Source organism: Tripterygium wilfordii, chromosome 23 (genome assembly GCF_013401445.1).
Source record: "Tripterygium wilfordii isolate XIE 37 chromosome 23, ASM1340144v1, whole genome shotgun sequence".
Taxonomy (NCBI): Eukaryota; Viridiplantae; Streptophyta; class Magnoliopsida; order Celastrales; family Celastraceae; genus Tripterygium; species Tripterygium wilfordii.
Genome location: NC_052254.1, coordinates 11,611,372 through 11,635,222, shown reverse-complemented (window position 1 = coordinate 11,635,222; position 23,851 = coordinate 11,611,372). Strand labels below are relative to the sequence as shown.

The 23,851-nt window shown below is 37.5% G+C and overlaps 5 protein-coding genes across 6 annotated transcripts; 2 read left to right on the top strand and 3 right to left on the bottom strand.

Annotated features, from left to right (window-relative positions):
• Positions 1–6,212: 6,212 nt before the first annotated feature.
• Positions 6,213–10,177, bottom strand: LOC119993396 (protein ALTERED PHOSPHATE STARVATION RESPONSE 1-like). The gene is made up of 4 exons (XM_038840534.1): positions 9,012–10,177; positions 8,281–8,456; positions 7,766–7,989; positions 6,213–7,176 (listed from the first exon to the last, which is right to left on the bottom strand). Exons 1-4 carry the CDS (start codon positions 9,982–9,984, stop codon positions 6,384–6,386), a joined length of 2,166 nt encoding a protein of 721 aa, XP_038696462.1. The 5' UTR covers positions 9,985–10,177; the 3' UTR covers positions 6,213–6,383.
• Positions 10,178–11,015: 838 nt separating this feature from the next.
• On the bottom strand, positions 11,016–12,921 carry LOC119993063 (BURP domain protein RD22-like). Its single transcript, XM_038839974.1, has 3 exons — positions 12,778–12,921; positions 12,562–12,667; positions 11,016–12,100 (listed from the first exon to the last, which is right to left on the bottom strand). The coding sequence occupies exons 1-3, from the start codon at positions 12,904–12,906 to the stop codon at positions 11,160–11,162; spliced, it is 1,176 nt and encodes a 391-aa protein (XP_038695902.1). The 5' UTR covers positions 12,907–12,921; the 3' UTR covers positions 11,016–11,159.
• A 1,969-nt stretch (positions 12,922–14,890) lies between these two features.
• LOC119993531 (60S ribosomal protein L37-3-like) lies at positions 14,891–16,400 on the top strand. Its single transcript, XM_038840700.1, has 4 exons — positions 14,891–15,037; positions 15,116–15,251; positions 15,833–15,934; positions 16,033–16,400. Exons 1-4 carry the CDS (start codon positions 15,035–15,037, stop codon positions 16,077–16,079), a joined length of 288 nt encoding a protein of 95 aa, XP_038696628.1. The 5' UTR covers positions 14,891–15,034; the 3' UTR covers positions 16,080–16,400.
• Positions 16,401–17,116: 716 nt separating this feature from the next.
• Positions 17,117–19,801, bottom strand: LOC119993226 (rhomboid-like protein 11, chloroplastic). Of its 2 annotated transcripts, none has more exons than XM_038840248.1 (7): positions 19,521–19,801; positions 18,937–19,061; positions 18,487–18,572; positions 18,352–18,392; positions 18,083–18,249; positions 17,940–18,002; positions 17,117–17,616 (listed from the first exon to the last, which is right to left on the bottom strand). In XM_038840248.1, the coding sequence occupies exons 1-7, from the start codon at positions 19,747–19,749 to the stop codon at positions 17,416–17,418; spliced, it is 912 nt and encodes a 303-aa protein (XP_038696176.1). In that variant the 5' UTR covers positions 19,750–19,801; the 3' UTR covers positions 17,117–17,415. The 2 variants fall into 2 exon arrangements, with proteins under 2 accessions (XP_038696176.1, XP_038696177.1); XM_038840249.1 differs by having other exon boundaries at positions 18,937–19,104; positions 19,521–19,678.
• Positions 19,802–20,035: 234 nt separating this feature from the next.
• LOC119993227 (coiled-coil domain-containing protein 25-like) lies at positions 20,036–23,358 on the top strand. The gene is made up of 6 exons (XM_038840250.1): positions 20,036–20,293; positions 20,658–20,785; positions 21,554–21,657; positions 21,763–21,850; positions 22,091–22,152; positions 22,951–23,358. Exons 1-6 carry the CDS (start codon positions 20,181–20,183, stop codon positions 23,101–23,103), a joined length of 648 nt encoding a protein of 215 aa, XP_038696178.1. The 5' UTR covers positions 20,036–20,180; the 3' UTR covers positions 23,104–23,358.
• Positions 23,359–23,851: the final 493 nt, after the last annotated feature.

The window sequence follows — 23,851 nt, the reverse complement described above, 5'->3', positions numbered from 1 at the left end:
AGTCACATAAATCAATTGAATAATAACATTTCGTAGCAATTTCAAACAGATATTTGGGCAACGATTTTGAGTAAGAAGAAGTCAACATTTCTTAGTCATGTCTTCATGAAAAATGTTTATTATGATGTAAATAATGTCTCTACCAAATTTCAGATTAATCCGAATTCATTTGATATAAAAATGATCAGTGAGTTCACAAGTAGGTTTAAACCTTATCAATAAAAACCAATTTCAAATTCAATCTTAAATTCATTACATAGTGCATGTAATCAAATAGCACAATAATATTGAATCATCAAAATTAAAATGTAAGACCTTTGGTCCAACAATCTCCCCCTTTTTGATGATTATAAAACCTTGCATGTAGAAAGCTATTTGATATCAATTGAATTTGATACCAAACTTGAATATATGAAATGTACTAATGCATATAAAATATAATATTTAAAGTTTGAGCACTAAGCCGTTAGGGCACTAAGCTCCCCCTTACTTCATACTTCACTCATTCCTAAATTAAAAAATAAACACTCTCCCCCTTGACTCATGCACTAATGCAACTAATGCACTTTCTACATCATCAAATTTCTCCCCCTTTTTGTGATCAATCAAAAAGGAAGTAGAAAAGAGGTTAAGTTTTCGAGCCTCGAATGCGCATATACATACAAATGATTTTATATAAATACTTGAGATGAATAACCATTTTTCAATCTCTCCAAATTAATCCGAAAAGGATACTATTGTATATACTCTTATCAAATTATGCATATGATTCATACCTTAATGAAAATGCACAAATACTTCTTATTTAATCAACTAAGGAGCTTCTTTCATGCCTAATGCATCCCTAAGAGTATTAAATCTATCCTTAGGCAAGGGTTTGGTAAAGAAATCAGCCAAATTAAATTCACTTTCAACATATTCAAGTACAATATCACCCTTATGCACATGATCTCTTATGAAATGATGTCTAATATCTATATGCTTGGCTTTACCATGGTAAACGGGATTTTTTGTCAATTGTATAGCACTAATATTATCACAATAAATTAGAATGTGGTCAAAGTCCATATTAAAATCAAGCAATTGTTGCTTGATCCATAGCAATTGGGCACAACAACTACCTATGGCCATATACTCAGCCTCGGTAGTGGACAATGCAACACTAGTTTGTTTCTTTGAAAACCATGATATGAGCATATTACCTAAGAGTTGACATGTGCCACTAGTACTCTTTCTATCGATTCTACAGCCACCATAATCTGCATCACTATATGCAAGAATATCAACTTTTGAGTTCTTAGGATACCATAACCCTAGTGATGATGTATCTTTCAAGTACCTAAGAATTCTTTTCACAGCCATCAAATGTGTTTGCTTAGGGTTGGATTGATACCTAGCACACATGCAAACACTAAACATGATGTCTGGCCTAGATGCAGTTAAGTATAAAAGTGAACCTATCATTGATCTATACAATTTTTGATCTACTTCATTGCCATCAAGATCGGATTCTAACTTGTTTCCCACAGACATAGGTGTGGCACAACTTTTAGATGAATCCATTCCAAATCTTTTAAGCAAATCACAAGTATATTTTTCTTGATTAATATGAATGTCATGGGAAGTTTGTTTAATTTGTAAACCAAGAAAATAATTTAATTCACCCATCATGCTCATTTCAAATTCAGAATGCATGCACTTTGCAAATTCATTACACATGGATTCAAGTGTAGAACCGAATACAATATCATCAACATACACTTGCACAATCAAAATATCATTACCTCTATATTTCACAAACAAAGTATTATCTATTGATCCACATGAAAAATTATTTTCAAGCAAAAATTTTGATAACCTTTCATACCAAGCTCTAGGAGCTTGTTTTAAACCATAAAGTGCTTTTTCAAGTTTGTAAACATTATTTGGGTACTTTGAATTTTCAAAACCAGGGGGTTGTTTTACATATACCTCTTCTTTAATTACACCATTTAAAAAAGCACTTTTGACATCCATTTGATAAAGTTTGAAACCCCTAAAGCATGCAAAAGTTAAGAGTAACCGAATGGCTTCTAACCTTGCAACCGGTGCAAAGGTTTCATCATAGTCTATGCCCTCTTCTTGACTATATCCTTGGGCAACTAGCCTAGCTTTATTTCTAGTTACATTACCATTCTAAACATTTTTGATATAAGCATGCATATCTACATCATTTATGCCCTTAGGCACCCAAAATTTTCTCAAGTGCACTCTTCTAGGCTTTGAATGTGAAATTCTAGCACCATTGTGCCTAGGCATATGGGCAGCTACTCTTGAAGTACTACCCTTTTTACTTGTGCCACTAAAACCTGCATTCAAACTTTCCTTGAGTTTCATTGGATCATATCCAATTCCACTCCTATCCAAATAATGTCTTTGAGATGATAAAAGCATATTTAATTTTTCAGAACTCATGTTGAATTTAGAAAATTGTAATTCTAGCATTTTGTTCTTCTCCCTTAATTCATCAAGTTCATTTTGCAAGGAAGAAGCATTTGATAACATAACACTTTCATGTTCATCCCAAGATTTCAATTCAGATTCTAAGTCATGCAATCTAGCTTGTAAATCATCAAACTCATACAACTTTTTAGGCTCTAAATTTGTGTAAGAGTCAACATGGGACTCAACAGGAGTGACAAAAATTCAGTTTCATGTCGGACAAGAGCACGTGTTCACGAAATATTTATATGTCCGAACCTTAACCCGGGTTGAATTTCAAACGTATTTAATTGACCAAACTCGGATTTATTTAAATCCGGACAACTAAATCGGATAATAATCTAACCGGGTTAGGGCCTGGACAAAAATTTTATGTTTAGACTCAGATTTTGAACACATAGCTTATGTCCAAACTTGATTTAATCCGGATGGGACAAATTCGGTCATTCGGATCAGATAGAGTTTTACCACCCCTAAATATGACCGTGTTTTGAATGAATTGCTGGTTAAAAAAATAAAAAAAATGAGAATAATGATATGGTTATGGAGCTCATTATTTGGAATTCCATTTTAGATGGCATGATGATGATCAACATATATAACAAAAAGGTTTTAATCTAATGAGTAAAGAATTTCTCCTTATCTTCTCCATGAAAGTCATGGTAATTACCAGCTACAAGTTCAAATTAGGGGGCCAGGCTAAAATCTTCTTCCCAATGTCAGAATCACAGATACTTATTAATTTAATTATTGAACAAAAAAATTTCAAACCTTCAATTATTAATCAGCAACTCACCTAAGTCAAATTCAATGTTGAAAGAGAATGATAATTAAATTCACAATAATACAAATACTGAGACTGCTGGATTCTCTTTGCTTTCATCATGCTGTCTTCCACTTGAGGAATAGAAAAAGTAGCATAAAGATTCAGGTTTTGGAAGAAGGTCATGCAAATTTGCCCTTTTAAACTCGACCGTGAAATCTACGCGTGCAGAAATCTTTTACATGAAAAGAAAATATATTAGGACAAAGTCTAACGCGTGATCACAAAAATATTATTGCGCCTAACGGGCATCTATTTTACTTGTGTGAGTAAAATGATGAGAAAGAATTGGGTAGAAATTGAAGCTTTTGTTTTTGTCTCTGGGTGTGTTGTGTTCCCTTACATTCAGAATTTGAGATCACAAATAAGGTCAAAAAAAAAACCCCACACAAAAGAGAAGATGTTCTCTTTCTTTCTCCCGTTATCCGATGGGTTAGATATGCCATTTCTCCACATAGATCTGTTTAATTTTGTTATGTTTTTGTGTTTGACTAAGGATTTTGCAGGTTTCTACTCTCCGGATTTTGATCTCCCCCATCTGTAGCGGATTTTCTATCATCGACTTTCCGGTGTGCTCCGACGACATATATTCGGATTTTTAATGATGAGATATTCAGATATGAGGAGTTTGGCCTCTCTTGTAGATCCAAGTTGTAATTTGTGTGTGTGTTTTCTATTTAGTTTTTGTTACCCGACATAGACTGGTGGAGTCAGACTCGTTCGACAATTGTTCGGCGGTGTCGAGTCTAATACGATGTCGTTTGGCGATGTTTCATTTTAGTGTTTGTGTTTTCTTAATTTGTTCCTGTTTTTTTGAGTCCTCTAGATTGTATTCTATCTTTATGGTGGTCCCGAATGTCTACGGGTCTCATTTATCCAATTTATTGGGTAACTTAATACAATAAAATATATGACCTTTTATTTTATATATATACATATATATTCTCAAAACCCAATATGACATCTTCTTGGACACTTACCAATGCACCTTTTTTATTATTATTTTCTTAGTATTATTACCCTAATTAATTAAACAAATCAATTTTGTAGACTATGCAAAGAAATGTGACGTTAAAATCTCTGGTAGTGTAGACATTTCAGGCTTAAAACTTTGACTATAAACCCTATGACTATTACTTGTTCATTAAATAAAACATTATACAAGAAATTGTGTTGCACATTTGTTCAAAACATATTATGTCATCTGAGGTGGGTCTAATTACTATTCATTCAAATCCTATGATTATCTTCTTCTTTTTAACCGAAAACGATATCATACGAGCTTGTCCTAATGATAGATAAATTGGGTCAAAACATAACGCGTATCAACAAAGATATTGCTCCCAATTAGTTAATTGAACTCAATACCTCTTGAGTCCATACGGTTTGATCCCAGAAACATTTACCAATTAGACTATCACCCTCATCACAATCATAGATGAAACTTCAAAGGAAAAAAGAAAGGAGAAAAGAGAAGAAAGTGTGATATCTCTAAATAGCAAAGAAGAAGAGAAGTATGTACACATAGAAATACAAGTTTGGAGACCAAAATCCAGAAATACACAGACAGATGATGATCAAGGTACCTCATCATGAATAATCAAATAATTCCTACCTAAAATCCTACTAGGATCAGCAAATCGAGCCGAGAAAGAGCGAGAAAAATTATCGGGTTCCGCCCACCCGGTTCCATGATCAAAGTTCTGAAGATATGCATCAGGATCATAGGAAGAAGCTTGTAATGTAACAGGAATATTATCAGTGAAAATCTTCTTCTTCTTGATACTAATTTTCCTCCAAAACATGATCCATCTTTGTTTTGGATCAAATTCTTTGTTGCCACTTTGAATGTGATTCTTGCCTAGTTGAATAGTTTCCCTCACTGATCTGCTGCGCCAGTTCTTCATCATTCCCATTCCTTGCTTCACAGAGACTCAAAGAACCAAAGCTTTCTTCTGCACTTGAAGAAGCTCTGGACTAAAGTAATAGGTGAATAGGTGATGCCATATATATATATATAGCACGTAACATGAGACTATATGACTCAGAGAATTTGTTTATAAGATTAAGAGGCACGTGCAGGTTCATGTAATTACTTTATTAATGGACTTTTCTTTAGTTAATTGCAACTTGTATGATGACTTAGGTTTGAATTCGGGTCGGCTCGGGTTCAAAAACCCTAAAATGCAAAAGGAAAGAAGAATCAACTAATTAACCGAGATCGACATCATATATCATACGAACTTGTCCTTAGGACATCCAATATGGGGTAAAGTTCATAGTTTCTTAAGAATGGAAAAAATATGAAAATTTGGTAATTAGAGATTGACTCACCAACCATTTAATTATATTTCATAGTTTTTCCTTCTTACGTAGGAAAAAAGAAAAAGAAAAATAAATTGAGGCTTGGCTAATGGCTAGGCTCAACTTATGACAGTTTTAGCCTAATGAAGGTCTAAGATGTCATCCCATGCTTGGAGATAATGTTTGGCATGTGTAATATTAAAAAGGTCTCAAAAGTAAGGCTGCCGAAGTAGCGGTCTATTTCTGGCAGCCGCGTGTGAGTCCCCATCTCCTCTTTTTTTCAATCGAGAAACCACTCAATCTAACATGTTTGTACATCATATTGACAACATATAAGATTGAGCCGAAATCTATGAATAAATATATCAACTGGTTCGAACTCCCAGCCTCTCCCTATTCATTGAAAAATGATTCTTTTATATGAATTATTTCAATTTAGTTGGAATATGGTCAAATATTGACAGTTCTACAATCACAGACACATTATCAGCCACCATCTTGGCTCCTCCAAGAAAATTTAGCTTCATCTTTCTAACAATAAGAAATAACAATGGCAGTATGTGCCAAAACAGTTAAGAATCAGCACAAAATAAGGTTGTAATAGTTTAAATTTGAAAACGATGAAGATTAGGGTTTCAAAAACACAGTTGCAACCACAGCACAGCTATCAAAATCAAAGGTGCAGGACAAACATGACTGTCTGATACAAAAACTACAGCACAACTGAGTTTTTAAGTTGCAAGTAATTTACTAGCTTAAAGAAGAGTTCAAAATGTCAGGAAGGATCACCATTAGTGTTTCGGGACTGCGTGATGGACCTCAATCTCTCGTAATTATCAGAACAGGCATGCGCATAGTCTGACATTGCACGGAATATCTCAGGCAAACGAATTTTGAGACTCCCCAATGACTTGTCTCTCACCTGAAGACAATGTTTTTGGTGAGCTTCAATTTCATCTTCCAACCTCTTTTTCAAACTCTCAACGACAAATTGTTTCTCAGAGACGGGTTCTGAAGGGATTGAATCGTCACCTCTTTCCCCGTCAATTTCATTACGTTGGGGGTGTTTTTGATTCCATTCATCAAGCACCTGACTCTTGCGGAAAAGCTCCTTCCTAGTCTCTTCACATTTCTCCTTTAGCTTCATCTCTTCTTCTTGATGAATGATTATTGTTTTTATCACAGCGGCGAAGGAAGAAATTGCAGATTTGGCAAGCTCATCAGGAAGCTTGTCAAGACAATCTTGCCATGAACTGAGGAGTGCTTGGATAGGAGGATTTTGGGGCCTTGTGGGAGATGAGCTTCTCTCTTTTAAGCTGCTTTCAATGGGAATGATATTTAACTTCAACCAGCTGTTCAGACCCTGGATGTATTGTTTTTTATGTGTCACAAGTTTCTCAAACTGTGAATTCCATCCTTCAATAACATTCAAGAGTTGGATGGTGTGCTCATGGTGGTGCTTAGTTGTTTCTTTGGGCGCATGGGCAATGTCAAGGGACTTGAGGTCAGTGACAATCTTCAGCTGGTTGTCATGATATGTGCACATACTTGCCCACATTTTAGCCATCCTAGGCAGCAATAATAAAACAAAGGTAGTCAAAACTTAAATCCAATCTGAAAGTTGCAAGTAAAAAAAAAAAAGATTAGAAGTAATGTATTTATATAGAGGAATTGTCTACTTCAGCATTTAGCATTTATATTGCAGGTGAGAACATCCCGCGCTGTTATTTAGGTACTAAAAGCACTCAATGAAGTCCAAAATTTCAAACGGGTTGAGCCAATTGAAGCCATTTTTGTAAATATCGATGAAGAAATCATTGAAACACAACGAAGTTTCAATCAACGGCAAACTTCAACCATTCAGCATCTTGCATATCCTGTTCAGACAGCCTACGCACAATGCCAAGCAAAAGATCTAACCGTTTTTTCGAAGAGCAAAGTTATATGAATTCAAAATGCCTTTGACAGTTCTAGGATTCTCCATTTATGACAAAAATGAATGAGTCCAGGGGCTAGACACAGCCTAGAAAAATATGAACAGCAAACACGTTATAATTTGTACCATGCTTAGAAGGTAAAATACTATAATGTAAGTTCGCAAGGATATAGAAGAATCAAGATTTTGAAAAGCTCCTGCTAACTTATGTTTTGACTTACCCATCAACAAGAGCTACAAGTTTTGGGTATAGTTGCTCATCACGTAAACGATTCACTTCTGAAACAGTTGAATCCTTGGACTGCATGTCGACTATGTATCTAGTATGAAGATGACTTACTGCTGCTTTTGTTTTTGCCATGGATTCCGCACTTGCACCTTTTTTCTTCTGCCTCTGTAGCTGAGCAGCCTTCTTCTGGTACTCGAGCTCAATATATTCACCTTGCTGATTAAATCAAAAGGAGCAATTTAAATACGGTTTCGCACATGTTCGTAACTTCACATCAATATTCATACATATATATGATTTGGAAATGTTGTCTCAACATTAAAAGCATCCTATTCAGAGATATAAGATTACCGTTTCAACGGTTCTCATTGAATATCAACACTTTCCATTTACAATACCAATGACAATGCATAACTCAAGGAAACCCGCTATGACTAACAATGGACGATAGCCACACAAGGAAAATATTGCGGAAACAAACAAATCAAACTATATAATGAAATTTACCTTAACTTCCTCATAAAGTTTTTTCTCCCATGCCAACATCTTGTCCAAAATAGTCGCATGAGTTTCATATTCTTCTGAATCCAACTCATCCTTTGCGCCCTCGCTGTCTGGTATACCTTTCAATGATCTATTCCACGTGATCACTCGCATTACCCGTGCAGAATGATCAATTTGTCCTGCATTGGAAGGACAATCGATCTAATGAGCAACAGAATCAACCATATGAATTAAATGTCCTACCAATATAAGGGACATTACCACCAACGAAATGACAAAATTAATGAACTACCAAACAATTTTAGGACATTTCTCAAGCTCTTTTGACAGGGAACTTGATGATGAAAAACCATCGGATATGCTTAGCATGAAAATGATACTCAAGAAGCATTAGATAACAAAAAACTGCTCTTTTTCACTTTTTAAAAAGGATTTTTAAAAAAAATGCAGATCCAAGATTGAGCTGCCATTGACACATAAAAGCAAACTCTGAAAAGTCGAATAAAATGTTAAAGATGCTAACTTTAAAGGCCAATTCATCTAAAGGGGCAACCGTGCAAGTCAAAAGGGTTTTGGGATGTTGAAATTACAAGATGAATTCATTCAATTAAATGGGATTAAAGATGGCTCATATGATAAAAGTCAGGTATATATATACACAACATTCAATTCAACCATATATATAAACCTTACAGGCCAAAAGCAAGCTAAAACTAAATTAGTGAAGAAACTACCTCGATTATCGGCAAAGTTGGAGTGATAATGCAACCTGGTAGCCTCCAGCATTTTGGATACCTCTTGTGCACATTCCGAAGCTTTTAGGAACTGATCATCAATCTCACTCAATACCTGCATTAGATTAACACTTGGAAGCTCGCCTTTCGCCACAACCCTCCTAAAATCTGCCGGCGCCGTCTTAGAGTGCTCTATTTGTTTCCTTTCTTCTTCCTCCGCCTCCACCATCTCCGCCACCGGCTTTACTGGCGTCTTCGGCTCAACTTCACTGAACCCCACTCTTTCCACATTGTTTTCCGCAGTGTTCTCATTTCTAACCTCATCCGATTCCGGTTCCAAAGAAGAACCTGGCATGTTATCAACCATGAAGAAATAATCCCACGCCATGCTTTTTGCTTTTGGCATCGGCGGCGTCTCTTGAGCCCGTGATGCCGCTTGAGGTCCCCCATCACCACCACCAGGTGGGACCCGCGACCCGGCCAAGTTATTATGGATGTTATTAGCAGTATTTTCCGCAATTTTAGCTTTACCTTTAGCTTCTTGTTCATGTTCCTTATCTTGCTCTTCTTCGCCTTCCTCTGCAATGGTGAAGGAAACTTTATCGAAAGGTCGCCGGTGTTGATTCAATATGATCTCGGGCAAGCTCGTCGAGCGTTTAACAGGGCTCGGAGAGAAATTCGGAGGAGGCGGCGGAGGTGGAAAGTTGTCGAACTGCGGCGGGGGAGGAGGTGGCTGAGGTTGTGATGAGGCGTCCGCAGGGGACTGGACTTGGTGCTGATGATGGGATTCTTGGACCTCACCGTGTCCATAATCGCTAAGTGCCGCACCGGTGTTTTTCAAGGCCATGGCGTAGCCGGAGTGGCCGGCGGCGAAGGCGTTACGGGCAACCACAGCGTCTTTCATAAGGTTCCGACGTTCCTTACAGCGTGCCACAGATTCTTCATTGTCCAGTCTCGATTGTGCACAACCCATTTTCGAGAATTATCCGATACAGCGATGGGTTTAGAGAGAGAAGTCAGGGTTTAAGAGAGAGAAAGCTTTCGGTTACAGTGTGGAGAACATGAAAAGGCAAAGATAATGCCAAGCTAGTACAGAGGGAGAGTGCTGAAGCACAGTGAGAGACAGAGAGTAGAATTTCGGTTACTCGCCGAGAGTAAGAAATTAAATACCACTCGCTTTTTTCGATTACGAGGTGTCCGTAACAATCAATTTAAATTAACGGTCACATTTTTTGAGGTACTGCGAAGTCGTTTATAAATTGTTTCTCGATAAATCGCTCAGTGCCGGGCTCGAGCCGGGTTTTACAAAATATTACGAGACCCCGGTTATCGGGCCAGGCTAGGCTAGGTAAATCGGGCCTGTTTACATGTCAAAATCTGTCTTCTGTCCCGATTAAAGTCCAGCCTGAAATTTAAAACGGGTCATATTTTTGGCCCAAGCCCAGCCCACGGGACTACAGATAAATGATAATATTATTCATGCCTGGCTTGATTCTCGCTTGCGCCATTTTTTTGCGGTATGCAGAAGAATGTTGAGGAAGAAATGCTGGTATTTTGTGAAGTGTTTGGACTTGTGATGTATACATCATGTGGGCTTTTTTTGGTGGCATTCACTCGTCAAATAATTCGACAGATTCTCAAATTCATATCTAACGGTATAGAAAAAATCAGGCAGAGTAATGTAGCACAACTTCCAAATCGTTGGATGAGAATTCTAAATTCTGAGAAATTGTAGATCACCCCGAATCTTTATCAATGAGGCTTTGCTTATTATAAACCTCGGGTTGTCGTCTATGGAATTTCAGAGGTACTTGTCTGTTATCTGTTGAAGAATCCAATACTAACTGAAAAACAATAGTATATTTACTTTAGAGATTACTAGGCCTTCCTGTTAGTTTTTACTCTTTTTTTCCTCCCCTTTAGGGTTATGTTCTTCAAAAGCTTCTCTTGGCGGAAAGAAACACAGTTGATTAATCAATGGCCACTGAAGAGATTAAAAACAACTGATATGAACACAAGTAGTAGCTATAACTGAGCATAAACCACCAGTACATCAGACATGCAACATAGCATATATCTTGACAAATATAAACAATATAATTCTGTGAGGTTTTGGATCTAACAGGGGTTTGAAGCTGCTGCAGATGGCTACTTAGGAACCCAGACAATATGATCTTGAGGAAGGAAATGACAAATAGGAACTGTTCCTGGCATAACTTTCAGCACTTGAAAAGCCAAATGCTTTGGGTTCCATGCCGAGGTATCTCTGTGGCATACCGCGACCACCTTGGCTTTCGTCCCATCAGCACCCTCTAAAGGAACAATGTAAGCATTTGTTGTCTGTGTAGAATGGCAGTAGAAGACGGCGTACGCATAGTTTTGCTTATGACAAACAACAGACTTCTCACCCTTCATCCTTCTTACTCCTGCTGTGATTTCATACTTCTGAAATTGGGTTTTCCCTTCCACTTCTGTAGAGATTGCCTGAACATTCTTTCCGAGCTTCGAAGTGCTGAAATCGACCATCGATTCCAGAGAAGTAGCGCAATACTTATCCTCTCCTTGAATTCCAGGACTTTCACACTCTTTGATTGTGTCCTGCATTATTTCAGCTTCCACTGACCCAGTTTTAACTGAAAAATGGCTGAAAATTTCTGGCAACTTGTTCGACGAAAAGGGTATTGAATTCGCAACTTGGCGAGGCAAGATGGTAGCCGCCGCCATGTTTGTGTTTCGATTGAAATGTAGATTCATTGTAGTTCCAGGATTCATGTCCTTTTCTAAGAAGAAAAGAGCTACAGTTGGATCATCATGGAGTTGATCTTCAGTGGCAGCATATATGTAAGAAAATGGACTTTTCCCAGGTTTTACTCCAACATATACTGGCTTTCCCTTGTTCCCTGTGTTTACAGAGACTCCTCCTTTACCAACGCCAACATTAGTCCCCTTACCGGGCTTTCCTGCGTCGACGCCAACTCCTTTGCGTCCTACGTTCACTCCCGTGCCACCGGCTGGCTTTCCTTTTCCGGCATTGACATCAACACCGCCCTTTCCTACATTGACAGAGGTGCTCTTTTCTTCTGCATAGTCTGCCATTGATCTTACGTGAGGTTTTGAACTAGTTTTCAATGGACGTTGGGGTAATGCAACATTTGGTATCTGAAAGAGTTGATCAGGTTCAACTCGGTCACGGAATGTTCAAACGTTTCAACTTTGAAAATTGTTTCAATATGCACACTTGGACATATTTTCGACTATTCGGGTACCAAGCTACTGATGTGGCATACAAAAAATCAACACAAGGAATCTTCCCGAACAGTGAAAAATCTGTCTGTGTTTGCATATTAGAACAATTTTCAACAATGAGTTTCCAAGTTGGAACGTATGAACATTGGATGACTGAGTTGAAAAATTACAACTCTTTCCGCAACCAAAAGTTGTATTATCCCATTAGACTTGTCTCCTCGATCTTTGATAGTGCATAAAGTTATAAAGATGATGAAGTGATAGTTGTTGGAGGAAAACAGAGCACACCATTAGAAGTACATACCTGGTTGCAGAAGATCACTGATCGCTTTTGGCATGGGAGTGTTAGGCAGCACAGAGTTCCAGTACTGCTCCGGAGCTATGGCGGCATGGCTTGCCACCAGTGCAAGCTGCAGCATATATAAATACATATAAACCTAGCTATGTTAGCTTACGAATGCTACGAAATGTGCACAGAACAATGTGCACAGAACTCTGAGAGGAAGAAGAAGAAGCTTACAGTAAAGAAGGCAACGATATGTATGAAATGGGGCTGCATATTGAGATCTTGAAGCAGAAACTTGGAAGATAACAGAGAGAAGTGTGTCCAGAGACTGATTTGTGAGGAAGAACAAGTGTGTTGCAGCATTTATAAGCGAATTGTTTGGAGAAAGTTACAGTAATTAGCCGTCGGAGTAGTCATATTGTAACACCACCAACAATGTCGACTGCGTTATTACTACTTCAACTGTCCCTGCCTCACTCACTTAATGCGATCCGATGTAGGACTACGCTCATGTTTAATTTCAAGAATAGTACTTTGTGGCAGGATCGAAAAGTCACAAGCTTGAAATTGCGCAAAATTTGACAGGATAACTCACCACTAGCCTCAGACCATTTTGGCCAAACTATGATGTTTAGGCCTTGGAATTAGCATTTTATTATTATATTTGGACATTTTCTTAAATTTTTTTCGATTTCCTTTGCTTTAGTAGTTTGATTTTCAACGATTTATAAAATATTTTGATATTGTTTATCTGTCTAGTGAATCCCGATTTTTTTGTGTTTTTGCCTAAAACATGGATTTAGCCTCAGTCTTACGTTGTCAACTGCGTCGGATCCTTTCAAGTTAGACAGGTGGAGGGAGGAGGAGGAGGCAGCGATAATGAATTAACAGGTATCTTTGTAACATGATGCAGAGTGGTCTCAATATCTTGGACTTGTATTCCTTGGTGTGACCACCGTTCACTGAATGATGAAGACATTGCAATATGGGGGAATTATAATGCATGTGCTCTTAGACCAAATTAGCAGACAACCACCATACTTATGAGGTTAGTGGGAAGTTGCGAAGTGCCATCTTTCCTCAACATTGATTAGATTATTCATAAATGTGGCAAGGTGTTTTGGTTGGCTTTAAGTAAGGATTAGTAAAAACAGTTTTATAAAAACAAATACTAAACGAATGGAGGAATTCTGCAACTAGACGGATGTCAAGAATAAGGATTAGTAAAATAGTGGTTTATATGTAAAGTCCAACTCCTCTCATATCGAAGATGCGTTTTCTCGACCCAAGTACCAATAGCGACGACTCATAAAGAACAAATTCATGCAGACCCTTGGTTCAAAACAGACAATATCTTCAATGTGTTTGGTCCGAGGAATTTCAACATGGTATCGAAGCAATGTCTCGGTCCAATTGGATGGGCCTCTACCTGTCCACTTGTTGGGTTTAGTATAATCTAACACAAAAGCGCAGGGGAGTGTCAAGACTAAAATCTCACATCGGTTTGGCATAACCTTTTTTTTTTTTTGGTCAATCTTTGGCATAACCTACTTGAGTGGTTTATAAGTAAAGTCTAACTCCTCTCACTTTGAATATGTATTTTCTAGGCTTAAGTATCAAGGTTACGGGCCATGAAGAACAAATATTTACAGGCCCGTGGCTCAAAATAGATAATATCTTCAATGTGTTTGGGTTAGGAGTTCAATCATAGACTCTCAAATTTACATTTAACAACGCAAAAATGATTTGACAGAGTGATGTGATATAGACAAATCTGACAAAGTGATGTGACATACCTCCTAAATTATTGGATACGAATTTTAGAGTTTGGAGAATTGCAGAGCACTCGGATCCTCACTAAACCAGGAAGATATAACATGTACAGACATTGGAGAATTCATGTTTTGTAATCTTTTATTAACTTGCCAAAAGATCATTTGCATATTGATCTTATCATATACTAGGAAGCATGAGTTGCTGGCATGAAATTGACCAATGTAAACTTTGTTCTCTAACCAGTACCAAGTGGCTATGCCATAAATGTCCCTGATTTTTAATATGTGGTGCATACCCATTAGAAATGTCTATCGAAATCGGCCGTAGACACCCTAATACCCATTAGGGATAAAAGATGTAGTGTCATTTCTGAATCTGATCTTGTTCAAGGTATTCCAGAAGTAAATGCAGAATCTTTGACTCCTTTGGTAACATGTTTCTAGAAAGATTAGCAAGTTTTTACTCACGATCATAAAAAGGTAAGATTAAAAATTGTTGGTATATTAAGATATTTTTAAAAAAATAAGGGGTCAAAATATAAATATTAGTAATGGGCCAATAATGTAGCCTTCATTCATACCCACGGGTTTGAACCGTATTTGGGAAGCAAAAACCCTAATTCTCAAACTTGGCGGTCTAAATCTAACTGGTCAATTCACGGGGAGAACTCTTCCCCGATCACTTCATCTCTTAGGGTTTCTTCTGCAACAACGAAATGGTACTCTATCTCGCAGTCTTATCTGCTGTTGCGTACTGTATTTTGTAGTTTTAGGGTTTAATTGATATTCATTGGCAGGGGAAAGGTACTGGGAGTTTCGGGAAGAGGAGGAACAAGACTCACACGCTTTGCGTGCGATGCGGACGCCGCAGCTTCCATCTGCAGAAGAGCCGTTGCAGTGCCTGTGCATTCCCCGCCAGTCGCGTCCGGAAATGTGTCTGCTATTTTCTTTGATTTCTGTTATCTGATGAAGTTTATACTCACAATTATATTCAATTCGATAGGGAATCAGTAGGCGACCGTAAAGCATGATTAATAAAATTTTCCTTTCATGTAAGCCGCATGCGAGTGTAGCTAAAGCTAGATTAGGGGGTTGTAAACATAAATAGGAAGAAATATAACTGATTTGCGGAATATGAGGTTCTGAATGTTGTGATTTTTGACCTGTTTTTAATTTTATATACAATTTTCAATTTTTCTATACCATCTCTTTGTTTGATTACTTTAGGTGCAAGAATTTGAGCTATCCCTAGTCTTTAATTCATTATTTTTTTCTATAGATATTGGATTCAGATGTAATTAATGTTTGCAGTTTCCTGCCTTTTTCTTCGAACAAGGCAGAGTAGTAAGGTTGAGATGTTTATTAATCAATGTGCTATTGTGCTGTCTTTTGGAATTCTTAATTCTTGTACAAATAGCTTACAGGATAAAGTTTAATGTGCTTACCTGAATACCTGCCTACCTGGTTGGTCCGACGTAGTGATGAAACCCTTGCTTTTCTATTTTTGTTCGCAGATAATTGGAGTGTGAAGGCTATTCGTAGGAAGACCACTGGAACTGGCCGTATGAGGTATCTTCGCAATGTGCCACACAGGTTCAAGACTAACTTCAGAGAAGGTAAAATTATCTTACATGTTAAAATATATTATGGATGTATGGATTGTCTTATTTTCTACTTTTTCGCGTAAATGAATGCTATTAATGTGTTGGTTTAGGTACTGAAGCAACTCCAAGGAAGAAGGGAGCAGCAGCCTCAGCTTAAGGTTTAGAAGGGTAATGGGAGTATATGAACTTTTATTAGTCCTGTATTGGCAACTAAGAATTGTTGGATCCTTGTTTAAGTAGTGTTTCTTTTTATTACGCGGGAGTTGTTGATTTTTTTCCAAGTATTAGATAGTTACGAGTTGTCACTGCATTTCCTGAGGACGTGCTTCCTTTCACTTTTATACTTAATCAAAACATGTATGTTCTTATACGAGCTTTTATTTGTCCTGTATTCGCAACTAAGAATAGTTTGATCCTTGTTTAAGGATTATTGCTTTTTATTACGAGGGAGTTGTTGATTTTTTCCAAGTATTGGATAGTTACAAGTTGTCATTGCAATTCCTGATAAGGACTTGCTTCCTTTCACTTTTATACTTAATCCAAAGTCCAATCATGTATGTCCTTATTTTGACACTCAGTGCAGCATGCTTAAAGAATGTTTGCTCTGCTGCACGACTGCTTTTCCGATTTTCTCTTTGGTTGTTTGTTTTGCTCGCAGTAGTTGTTCCGATTTGTATCATTGGTGTTCTGTTAATCTTGATTTAGTGGAAGTCCCAGATTATGCTTGGGACTAAGGTAGTAGGTGTTGAGTTTGGTTGGTATTATTTGTCAGCATCTTTTTTCAAATGCCAAGTTTATGGAGGCAGGATCTAGAGTTTGGGGACACAGCAATTGAAGCTTGTTTGATGTTAATACCATAGCAGGATGCGCTTGATCAATTTGTAGGTTTTCGATATAATGGAGTTTATTAGTGTTAAGATTATTTTGTCATTCAAACCATTAAATTGACTTGTTAGATTTTGCTCACATCATTTTTACATATTCTTAACACTTCCCTCACGGATGGACTGGATAATCCGACGGTCCAACACGTGAAAATTCAAGCTCAAATAGATGGCCTAACTTCTCAATAGGTGGATATGTGGAAAATTCAAAGAAATTGTAGGTTATAATTGTGGAAGCGAAAGTTTGAACCCAAGATATAACATGTCATAATACATATTCTAACAATTAACAAATCGCAAATCAATGTGTATGTTCCATGAGTCAATCATAATGTGAATTGCTAATTGTATTTTCAGTTCTCAGCAAGGAAAACAAACACATTAGCTAGAATGACGAAGAAAAACAGTGCCAGAAACTCAAATGCACAGTAACAAGTTCCAAATCTGAAGAGTGTACGCCTGATCGGTTTCGCGATAGATGAAAGTTGGGGGTGGGGGCAAAGGCTCAAGAAACACAAATTACAGCAGTGAAAAATCACTAAATTCATCACGCAAGCCAATGCTCCTAGCAAAACATATTTCGATCAGACAAAGAAAGATTGAAAATAATTATGTACTTTGGTCTCTTTTGCCACGCAAATTTGACATTTCTGATTCTGGAGGATGAGAAGGGACTCTGCTCAGAAGCCATACAAGAACTACACCAACAAGGGCACCAGAGAGGTGAGCAATGTGGTTAACACTTTGCAAAGCGTAGCCTCCAGAAAACCTTCCTGACATTCCTGTAGAGGCTTGAGCAGCTTCCATTACCTATATATATATAAAAATAGAGCAGATACAGAGATCATTCATATTGCTTCAAGCATGAAATACTGCAGAATTGGAAGAATATCTCAAGGACTAAGCATCATGATATTCCTCTTGAGCAATCTGGTCAGGATACGAAGAATCATGGCTTTAAGTAATATTAAGAGAAATTCTTTGCCGCATCTAGTAAAGTCAAAACGAGGGTAATTGGCCTAATGGCCATGATATTTCCCCTCTTCAGATTTTAGTAAAAGCAACTTCAAATTATTAAATTCTTATGCTAATTTACACAGCTCATTTGTTATGCTTTCATTAGAAACACTCACCTTCTCTATGACAAATTGGCCCAATATAAGCACTTCAAGAATTTTCCTCCAATCCCATGACATCTACAAGAAGTAAAATGTAGGTAAGAGTTTAGGCAGATTAATACTGCAACACAGTTTTACAGACATCGTGATTTAGATACCTTAACAAGAACACTGATTGCAAACAGTCCAAAAACTGCACCAGAGGCTCCAACAGAAACTGCGTTTCTTGGTAAAACCAACCATGAAACAAGATTAGCTCCAGCCCCAGTAAATATGTAAGAAAGCCATAATGCAAAATTCCCTTCCTCTTCTTCAACTAGCTTTCCTGTTCATGGAAGAAGGTCCCAATCAACTCTCGCAATCATTTTATTCAGTTGTAATTTTTGTCAATAAAGACTATAATTGGAAATTAAAATGAAAAGCTTACCAAATATGTATAAGAAGAAAAGGTTGCTAGAAAGATGGTTCCTGGAAGAGACAGAAGGAGATGTGAAAGGCAACTATATTATAAGAATATGATCATTAAGCATAATTGCAACTAAAGACTTTGTAGAGATCTAACCAGCTTGCATGACAGAATGTAGCCGTCACGAATTGGTACCAGGTGGGCCTATTGTGGTACAAGTACAAAGCTCTAATGCCCTGGACCTACCCAAAATATAAACTTCTATGTCAGTGTTGCAAAACTGCAAGATCATATAATATGACTCAGGCAGTCAGGCTGCACTCTCTAGGAGGGATCACTAGACCAGCAGCCAGACTAAGAATGAATGTGTAATTCAAACTGCAAATAATGTTTTCTTTCACTGAAACATTTCCCTCACAGCTAAAATGAATAAATGATCACTCTCCAGATATGGTCTGAATTTCCAAACAATTTCAAACCACAATAGTATACAGGTACTAAATGTCATGATAACAATCAAATTAGTCTCAAAGATAATGGACTTCAACAGTTCTAGAGTTTCTTTTTTGTTAGGAATTATGTATGTGAAGCAAATTAGTCCAGTACCTGAAACAAGTGATCAGCTACATATATTCCAAGATTAAGAAGGATAATCCAGAATATCCCATTAACCCGCTTTTCCGGCTTTCTTCTCTCTTCTGGCTTTCCAAGTTCCAGCTGTGGTATGATATCTAACAAATGCATTACAGGGACTGCTTAAACAGTTCTTTTTCCCTGGATAAGATGTTTCTTAATCTTAAACTCAATACAAAGAAAAATAAGACACCCTCACTTCAAATTGTAGAATCATGGGAACAACACATTAACAATGACAAAAGTACTGCAGTCTACACTCCAGAGGGCCACTGTTACTTTTCTGATTCTAAGAATCCCGTTCTATATGTTACACAAACAGTTCACCCGAGACAACAAATGGATATCCAGAGAAGACAAAACATGTTCATACTGAAAAACAAAGAGAAATGCTTCCATTGCAAGTGACAGAGGACTCAATCAGCTAGCACTTCTGCAGTAATTTTGTTCAAATTGCAAGCAACGGTTGGGACAATAAAAGCCCAAGCACTTATCCTAAAACCAAAACCAATCAGACATGATTCATAAACCACAAACTTGTGTTTGCGAGAGGATACCTGAATTGCTCATATTGCAGATTAAGCGATATCTGACGGTGGGGATAGGATGAAGAAGAGAAATTCTATTCGGCACGGTTAGTTTCTGAGAATCGGAGAGACAAACGCCGATGAAAGGCGGCCTGGTCAGTCGAGTTTGCCGATGGAGCGACAAAGAAGAAGCCATGGGAATGAATTTGGAAGAAGATGGTCTGAGCATCGAAAATGACTCGTAGTGAAGCTGTCCCATTCTTTCTTACCCCTAAACCCCTATCCCTCATTCCCTCCCGGCTCCCTCCCGTACATCTCAGCCCCCTGATTTTCTACTATGTCTGCGTCTTTCTTCGATCCATGCGGGCTTTGGTAAATGGGCCTTAAGCCCAATAGTTTTGTTTAAGCCCAATTTATTCTCTAAAATACAGATAAAATACTAATATTCTCTATTTTACAGAATTTTTATTACCCAAAACTATATCAAATTACCTACCATATTATCTACACCATTAAAATTATTTTTTTTCTCCTCTCTCTTTCGTTTTGTGGTAAAAAAAAAAAAAAAGCCTGAAACGTGAAATAATCAAATACGGTTCCATCATCTCGATTTGGATAACAAAGCAACAGAACGCTGATAACGCAGAGGCGGTTGTTCTTGGTTGGTGCGAAGGGGGAAAAAAATAGAAGATGGTGTTCTACTTCAAAGCCCGCCCAGATGCAGGCGATTACACCATCTTTATGGGCCTCGACAAGTTCGAGAACGAGGAGCTCATCAAATATGGATTTCCCGAAGATATCTGGTATTCCGCATGAACAATTTGACTTTCGTTTTCTGTTCATCGTCGAAAATTGAGGTTTCTATGAATTCAGATAGCTCTTTGACTACGTATTTATCAATTTTTTTTGGCAATTAACATCAATTGTGGTAGTTTCTTCTCGATCTCGTTGATGCTACGTATTCCTTCTCTCCGCCTCTTAATTATCTAAATTTTTGTTTTGATTTAGCTTATTTCGATTTGATTTGACAGTCTCTGTTGATAGTTTGTGGTTTGATTTCTAGCTTCGATATTTTAGGGTTTTTTAAATAGTACATTTGGTTTGATGTTTCTTCCTGTTGTTTCCTTATCCAAAGATGGTTACTTGTTTGTGGCATATGTGTTACAGGTTCCATGTGGATAAAATGTCTTCTGCCCATGTTTATGTAAGACTGCACAAGGGTCAGACTATAGATGATATAAGTGAAGGTTTACTTGAGGATTGCGCCCAGCTTGTCAAAGCAAATTCCATTCAAGGCAAGTCTTGACAGAGTCTTCATGTTTGAAAGTGATACAATTTGTTGGATTTGTGTTCATGGAGTCTAGCGAGTTGCCTCTACATATTTAATGTGGATTAGACATGTGTCTTACTGTCTTTGTGATTACTGTGGAAATTTATATTAAATCAAAAAGGGGTGAAGAGTAATAAGTAGTTCTGTATTGATATGCAATCTGTCTTTAACGATAGTCAGATATATTCATGTGTATCTTGCCATCCACACCCTCAACCTTTAAATTGATGCCTTGAAGGTATACTGGACTAGGTATGGTTGCTATTGCTATTGCATTGTCTGAAGATTACTGAAATGTCAATCTTGTTGTCACCTTCTTTCATAGTAGACTTAGAGGTTGCCTTGTCTTAGCTAGCCCTTTCAGACTAGTCTTATGTCAGGCTGGTTTTGAGCTCTGGCTCTGTAGGGAAGATTTTGTTGCTAACCATTTAATTGAAGTATTAGATGAGACTTGATATTCTTCAAAAATAGGATTGAACTTAGGTTTAGCACAACCATACATCACAAGTAAAAGTTCAACATAGATCCACAATGAGGGCATTCTTCCCTCAGCAGTATAGTTATCTTCAAGATGCCGTTCAATGAACAGTGTTCATTGATTGGCAAGATTGTTGTTTGCATGAGGTGGTTCTGTGATGGAATGTCACTCTCTCACACAACCACTTTCGAGTATGATGTAGCCAGTATTATTTTATTTATCCTAACTTGTTTACTATTGTTTGTTTATCTGCAGGCAACAAGGTAAATAATGTTGATGTTGTATATACACCTTGGGCCAATTTAAAGAAAACTGCTTCCATGGACGTCGGCCAAGTTGGTTTCCACAATCCAAAGATGGTGAGTATCTTTCGTTTGGGTGCATGTTTGACTGATGCAATAATTTTTACTGTTTATATGGAATGTGGATATATGACTGACTTGATCAAATGATTGTGCTCCTAGGTTCGGACTGTGAGGGTAGAGAAGCGGATAAATGAGATTGTCAATAGATTAAACAAGACAAAAGTTGAAAGAAAGCCTGATTTGAAAGGTAAATCTTTGTTTTAATCCACCCCAATCCCGTCTTTTGGATTTGCTATTATTATCTAACTTGAGAGGTCTACTTTTTATTCGTTATGAGGGAATTCTAGGTCACTTTTTGCATCTTGTATTTCTTTTTATTCAATAGCATAGTGTCTAACATGTTTTTAGTAATCTTCTTTGTGGAAGTTACACCAAACTATTTTTCTCTCGACAGTGCTAATATCCTTTTGATAATGTATTGTTGCAGCCGAGCGAGAAGCAGTGGGCGCAGCTGAAAGAGCAGAGCGGAAGGTTCAGCAGAGAGATAAAGTCAGTCCAATTACTTTTTTAAATAGTTTCTATGCCCCTTTGTGGTCACATTTTTTTCATTTGCATTCAAAGGTCTTCACATTTACCACCCTGGTGCCCTTTTAATACAATTATTCAAAAAACATCAGTAAGGTGACACAATATTTATCGAATGATACAACCTGGGCATCAACATTCACCTTTATGGAACAGTGCTAAAGCATTTTATTCAGGCATAAAAATTTGAACTTCACTTGGGAAAAAGGATTCCTTGGGAATTTGTTGAGCTTTCAAAGGAAGTTAACCGTTAACGTATTGTTTACAACTCGAAGTTTTCCCTTGTTAAAGATTTCAGGGGAACACCCCTCTCTCAGGTGAATTTCAATCATGCATCTTTCGGGTCATCTTATGGATACTGGTTACAGGCATTGCGCTCCTCATATAGAGTTTGGGCTAGTTTGCATGGATGAGAGTAGCTTAAAATGGATTATCGTGTTTGGTTCAAGTTGAACCAAAGTTGTTTCATCTCGTGTGTTTGTTATAACGAACCTTTAGTGCAATATACATATTTTCTCGATGCTAATATCATCCATTCATCCCAGGGTCCCCAAACTGTTTTTCCCTTTTTTAAAAAAATAGCGTGTGACGAAGTGCAACTCTCTTTCAAAATAAGTTTAACCATTATTCCCTTATATGTTTGACTCTCTTCAGTAGATTAGAATGATTGGGCGTTCAACCCCGTCAGACCGTAATTTCGATCATCTTCTTGATTTGTTGAACTATTCTAATAGTTAATGTCATATACCTTTATTATGCCAGAAACGTCGTGAAGAAATGGACAGGCTTGCAAAGGAGAGGCAAGCAGAGATACGAAGTTACAAGGGTTTAATGGTATCTGAGAATATGACATCAAACAAAGAGATTGCTTCGGGAAACAAGTCCTTGCAGGAATTGGAAGAGGACTTCATGTGAGTGACTGGGTGTCTGTCTGTGTGGTTCTCATTATCTCATGTTCAGTAAAATACTCCATGGCACCCCTCTTATGGAAGGGGCTTGTCGTTCATTTACATGGCCTTTCAAGTCATTTTCCTCTTGAACAAATTACCTTTTTCAAAGCTGTGATTTATGTTTATTGTGATGTGGGTGATTGAAAGAAAATCTGTACCCGGTGTTTAGAAAGATACTTGGGAGTTGTCTTCATTTAAGTTTTGGTTATTTTGGTTGGGATTTTTTTTCCACTTTGAATTTATTTTTGAGGCAGCTGGGACTAGGGGGTTAAAAACTAAATCGAATTACTGAACTGATTGGTTGGGTTTTTTTTAAAAAAATTGAAAATAATCGTTTGATAGTAAAACAAAAAATCAACAACCGACAATAATCGATTATTCGGTTAAATTTATAAGGAAACTTGGGAAAAAAAATCAACCGTAACCAATCATTTTCGGCATTGTTAGAATAAACGACCGACAATAACCGATCCCTCGATTAAATTTATGTAAAACTCAAGGAAAAAAAATTGATTGTAATCAATCGTTCTCAGCCTAGCTGGAACAATAATGATGAGCTCGATTGCAAAGTGCTCCGCCACCAGGTAAAGTCAGCTGGGTAGTGAACGGCCCATGGGCGATGTTGTTGTGGCCAGTGGCCTGAACTGTACAGTATATCTCCTACGTACACTTGTTGGACCACGATGCCGTGGGTTGGGCCCTTTTTTTGGCGG

Excerpts from the sequence above, each read along its gene's own strand:
- LOC119993396 (XM_038840534.1), bottom strand. The coding sequence starts at position 9,984 with ATGGGTTGTGCACAATCGAGACTGGACAATGAAGAATCTGTGGCACGC. Across the intron at positions 8,457-9,011 it reads CAACTTTGCCGATAATCGAG|GACAAATTGATCATTCTGCA; the intron begins GTAGTTTCTTCA and ends CTTCCAATGCAG. Across the intron at positions 7,990-8,280 it reads AACTTTATGAGGAAGTTAAG|CAAGGTGAATATATTGAGCT; the intron begins GTAAATTTCATT and ends TGATTTAATCAG.
- LOC119993063 (XM_038839974.1), bottom strand. The coding sequence starts at position 12,906 with ATGCTGCAACACACTTGTTCTTCCTCACAAATCAGTCTCTGGACACAC. Across the intron at positions 12,668-12,777 it reads ATATCGTTGCCTTCTTTACT|CTTGCACTGGTGGCAAGCCA; the intron begins GTAAGCTTCTTC and ends TATATGCTGCAG. Across the intron at positions 12,101-12,561 it reads CAGTGATCTTCTGCAACCAG|ACTATGCAGAAGAAAAGAGC; the intron begins GTATGTACTTCT and ends GATCAATGGCAG.
- LOC119993531 (XM_038840700.1), top strand. Across the intron at positions 15,252-15,832 it reads CGCCAGTCGCGTCCGGAAAT|ATAATTGGAGTGTGAAGGCT; the intron begins GTGTCTGCTATT and ends TTTTGTTCGCAG. Across the intron at positions 15,935-16,032 it reads CAAGACTAACTTCAGAGAAG|GTACTGAAGCAACTCCAAGG; the intron begins GTAAAATTATCT and ends GTGTTGGTTTAG.
- LOC119993226 (XM_038840248.1), bottom strand. The coding sequence starts at position 19,749 with ATGGGACAGCTTCACTACGAGTCATTTTCGATGCTCAGACCATCTTCT. Across the intron at positions 19,062-19,520 it reads CTGCAATATGAGCAATTCAG|ATATCATACCACAGCTGGAA; the intron begins GTATCCTCTCGC and ends TGCATTTGTTAG. Across the intron at positions 18,393-18,486 it reads ACATTCTGTCATGCAAGCTG|GAACCATCTTTCTAGCAACC; the intron begins GTTAGATCTCTA and ends TGTCTCTTCCAG.
- LOC119993227 (XM_038840250.1), top strand. The coding sequence starts at position 20,181 with ATGGTGTTCTACTTCAAAGCCCGCCCAGATGCAGGCGATTACACCATC. Across the intron at positions 20,294-20,657 it reads GGATTTCCCGAAGATATCTG|GTTCCATGTGGATAAAATGT; the intron begins GTATTCCGCATG and ends TATGTGTTACAG. Across the intron at positions 22,153-22,950 it reads AGGTTCAGCAGAGAGATAAA|AAACGTCGTGAAGAAATGGA; the intron begins GTCAGTCCAATT and ends TTATTATGCCAG.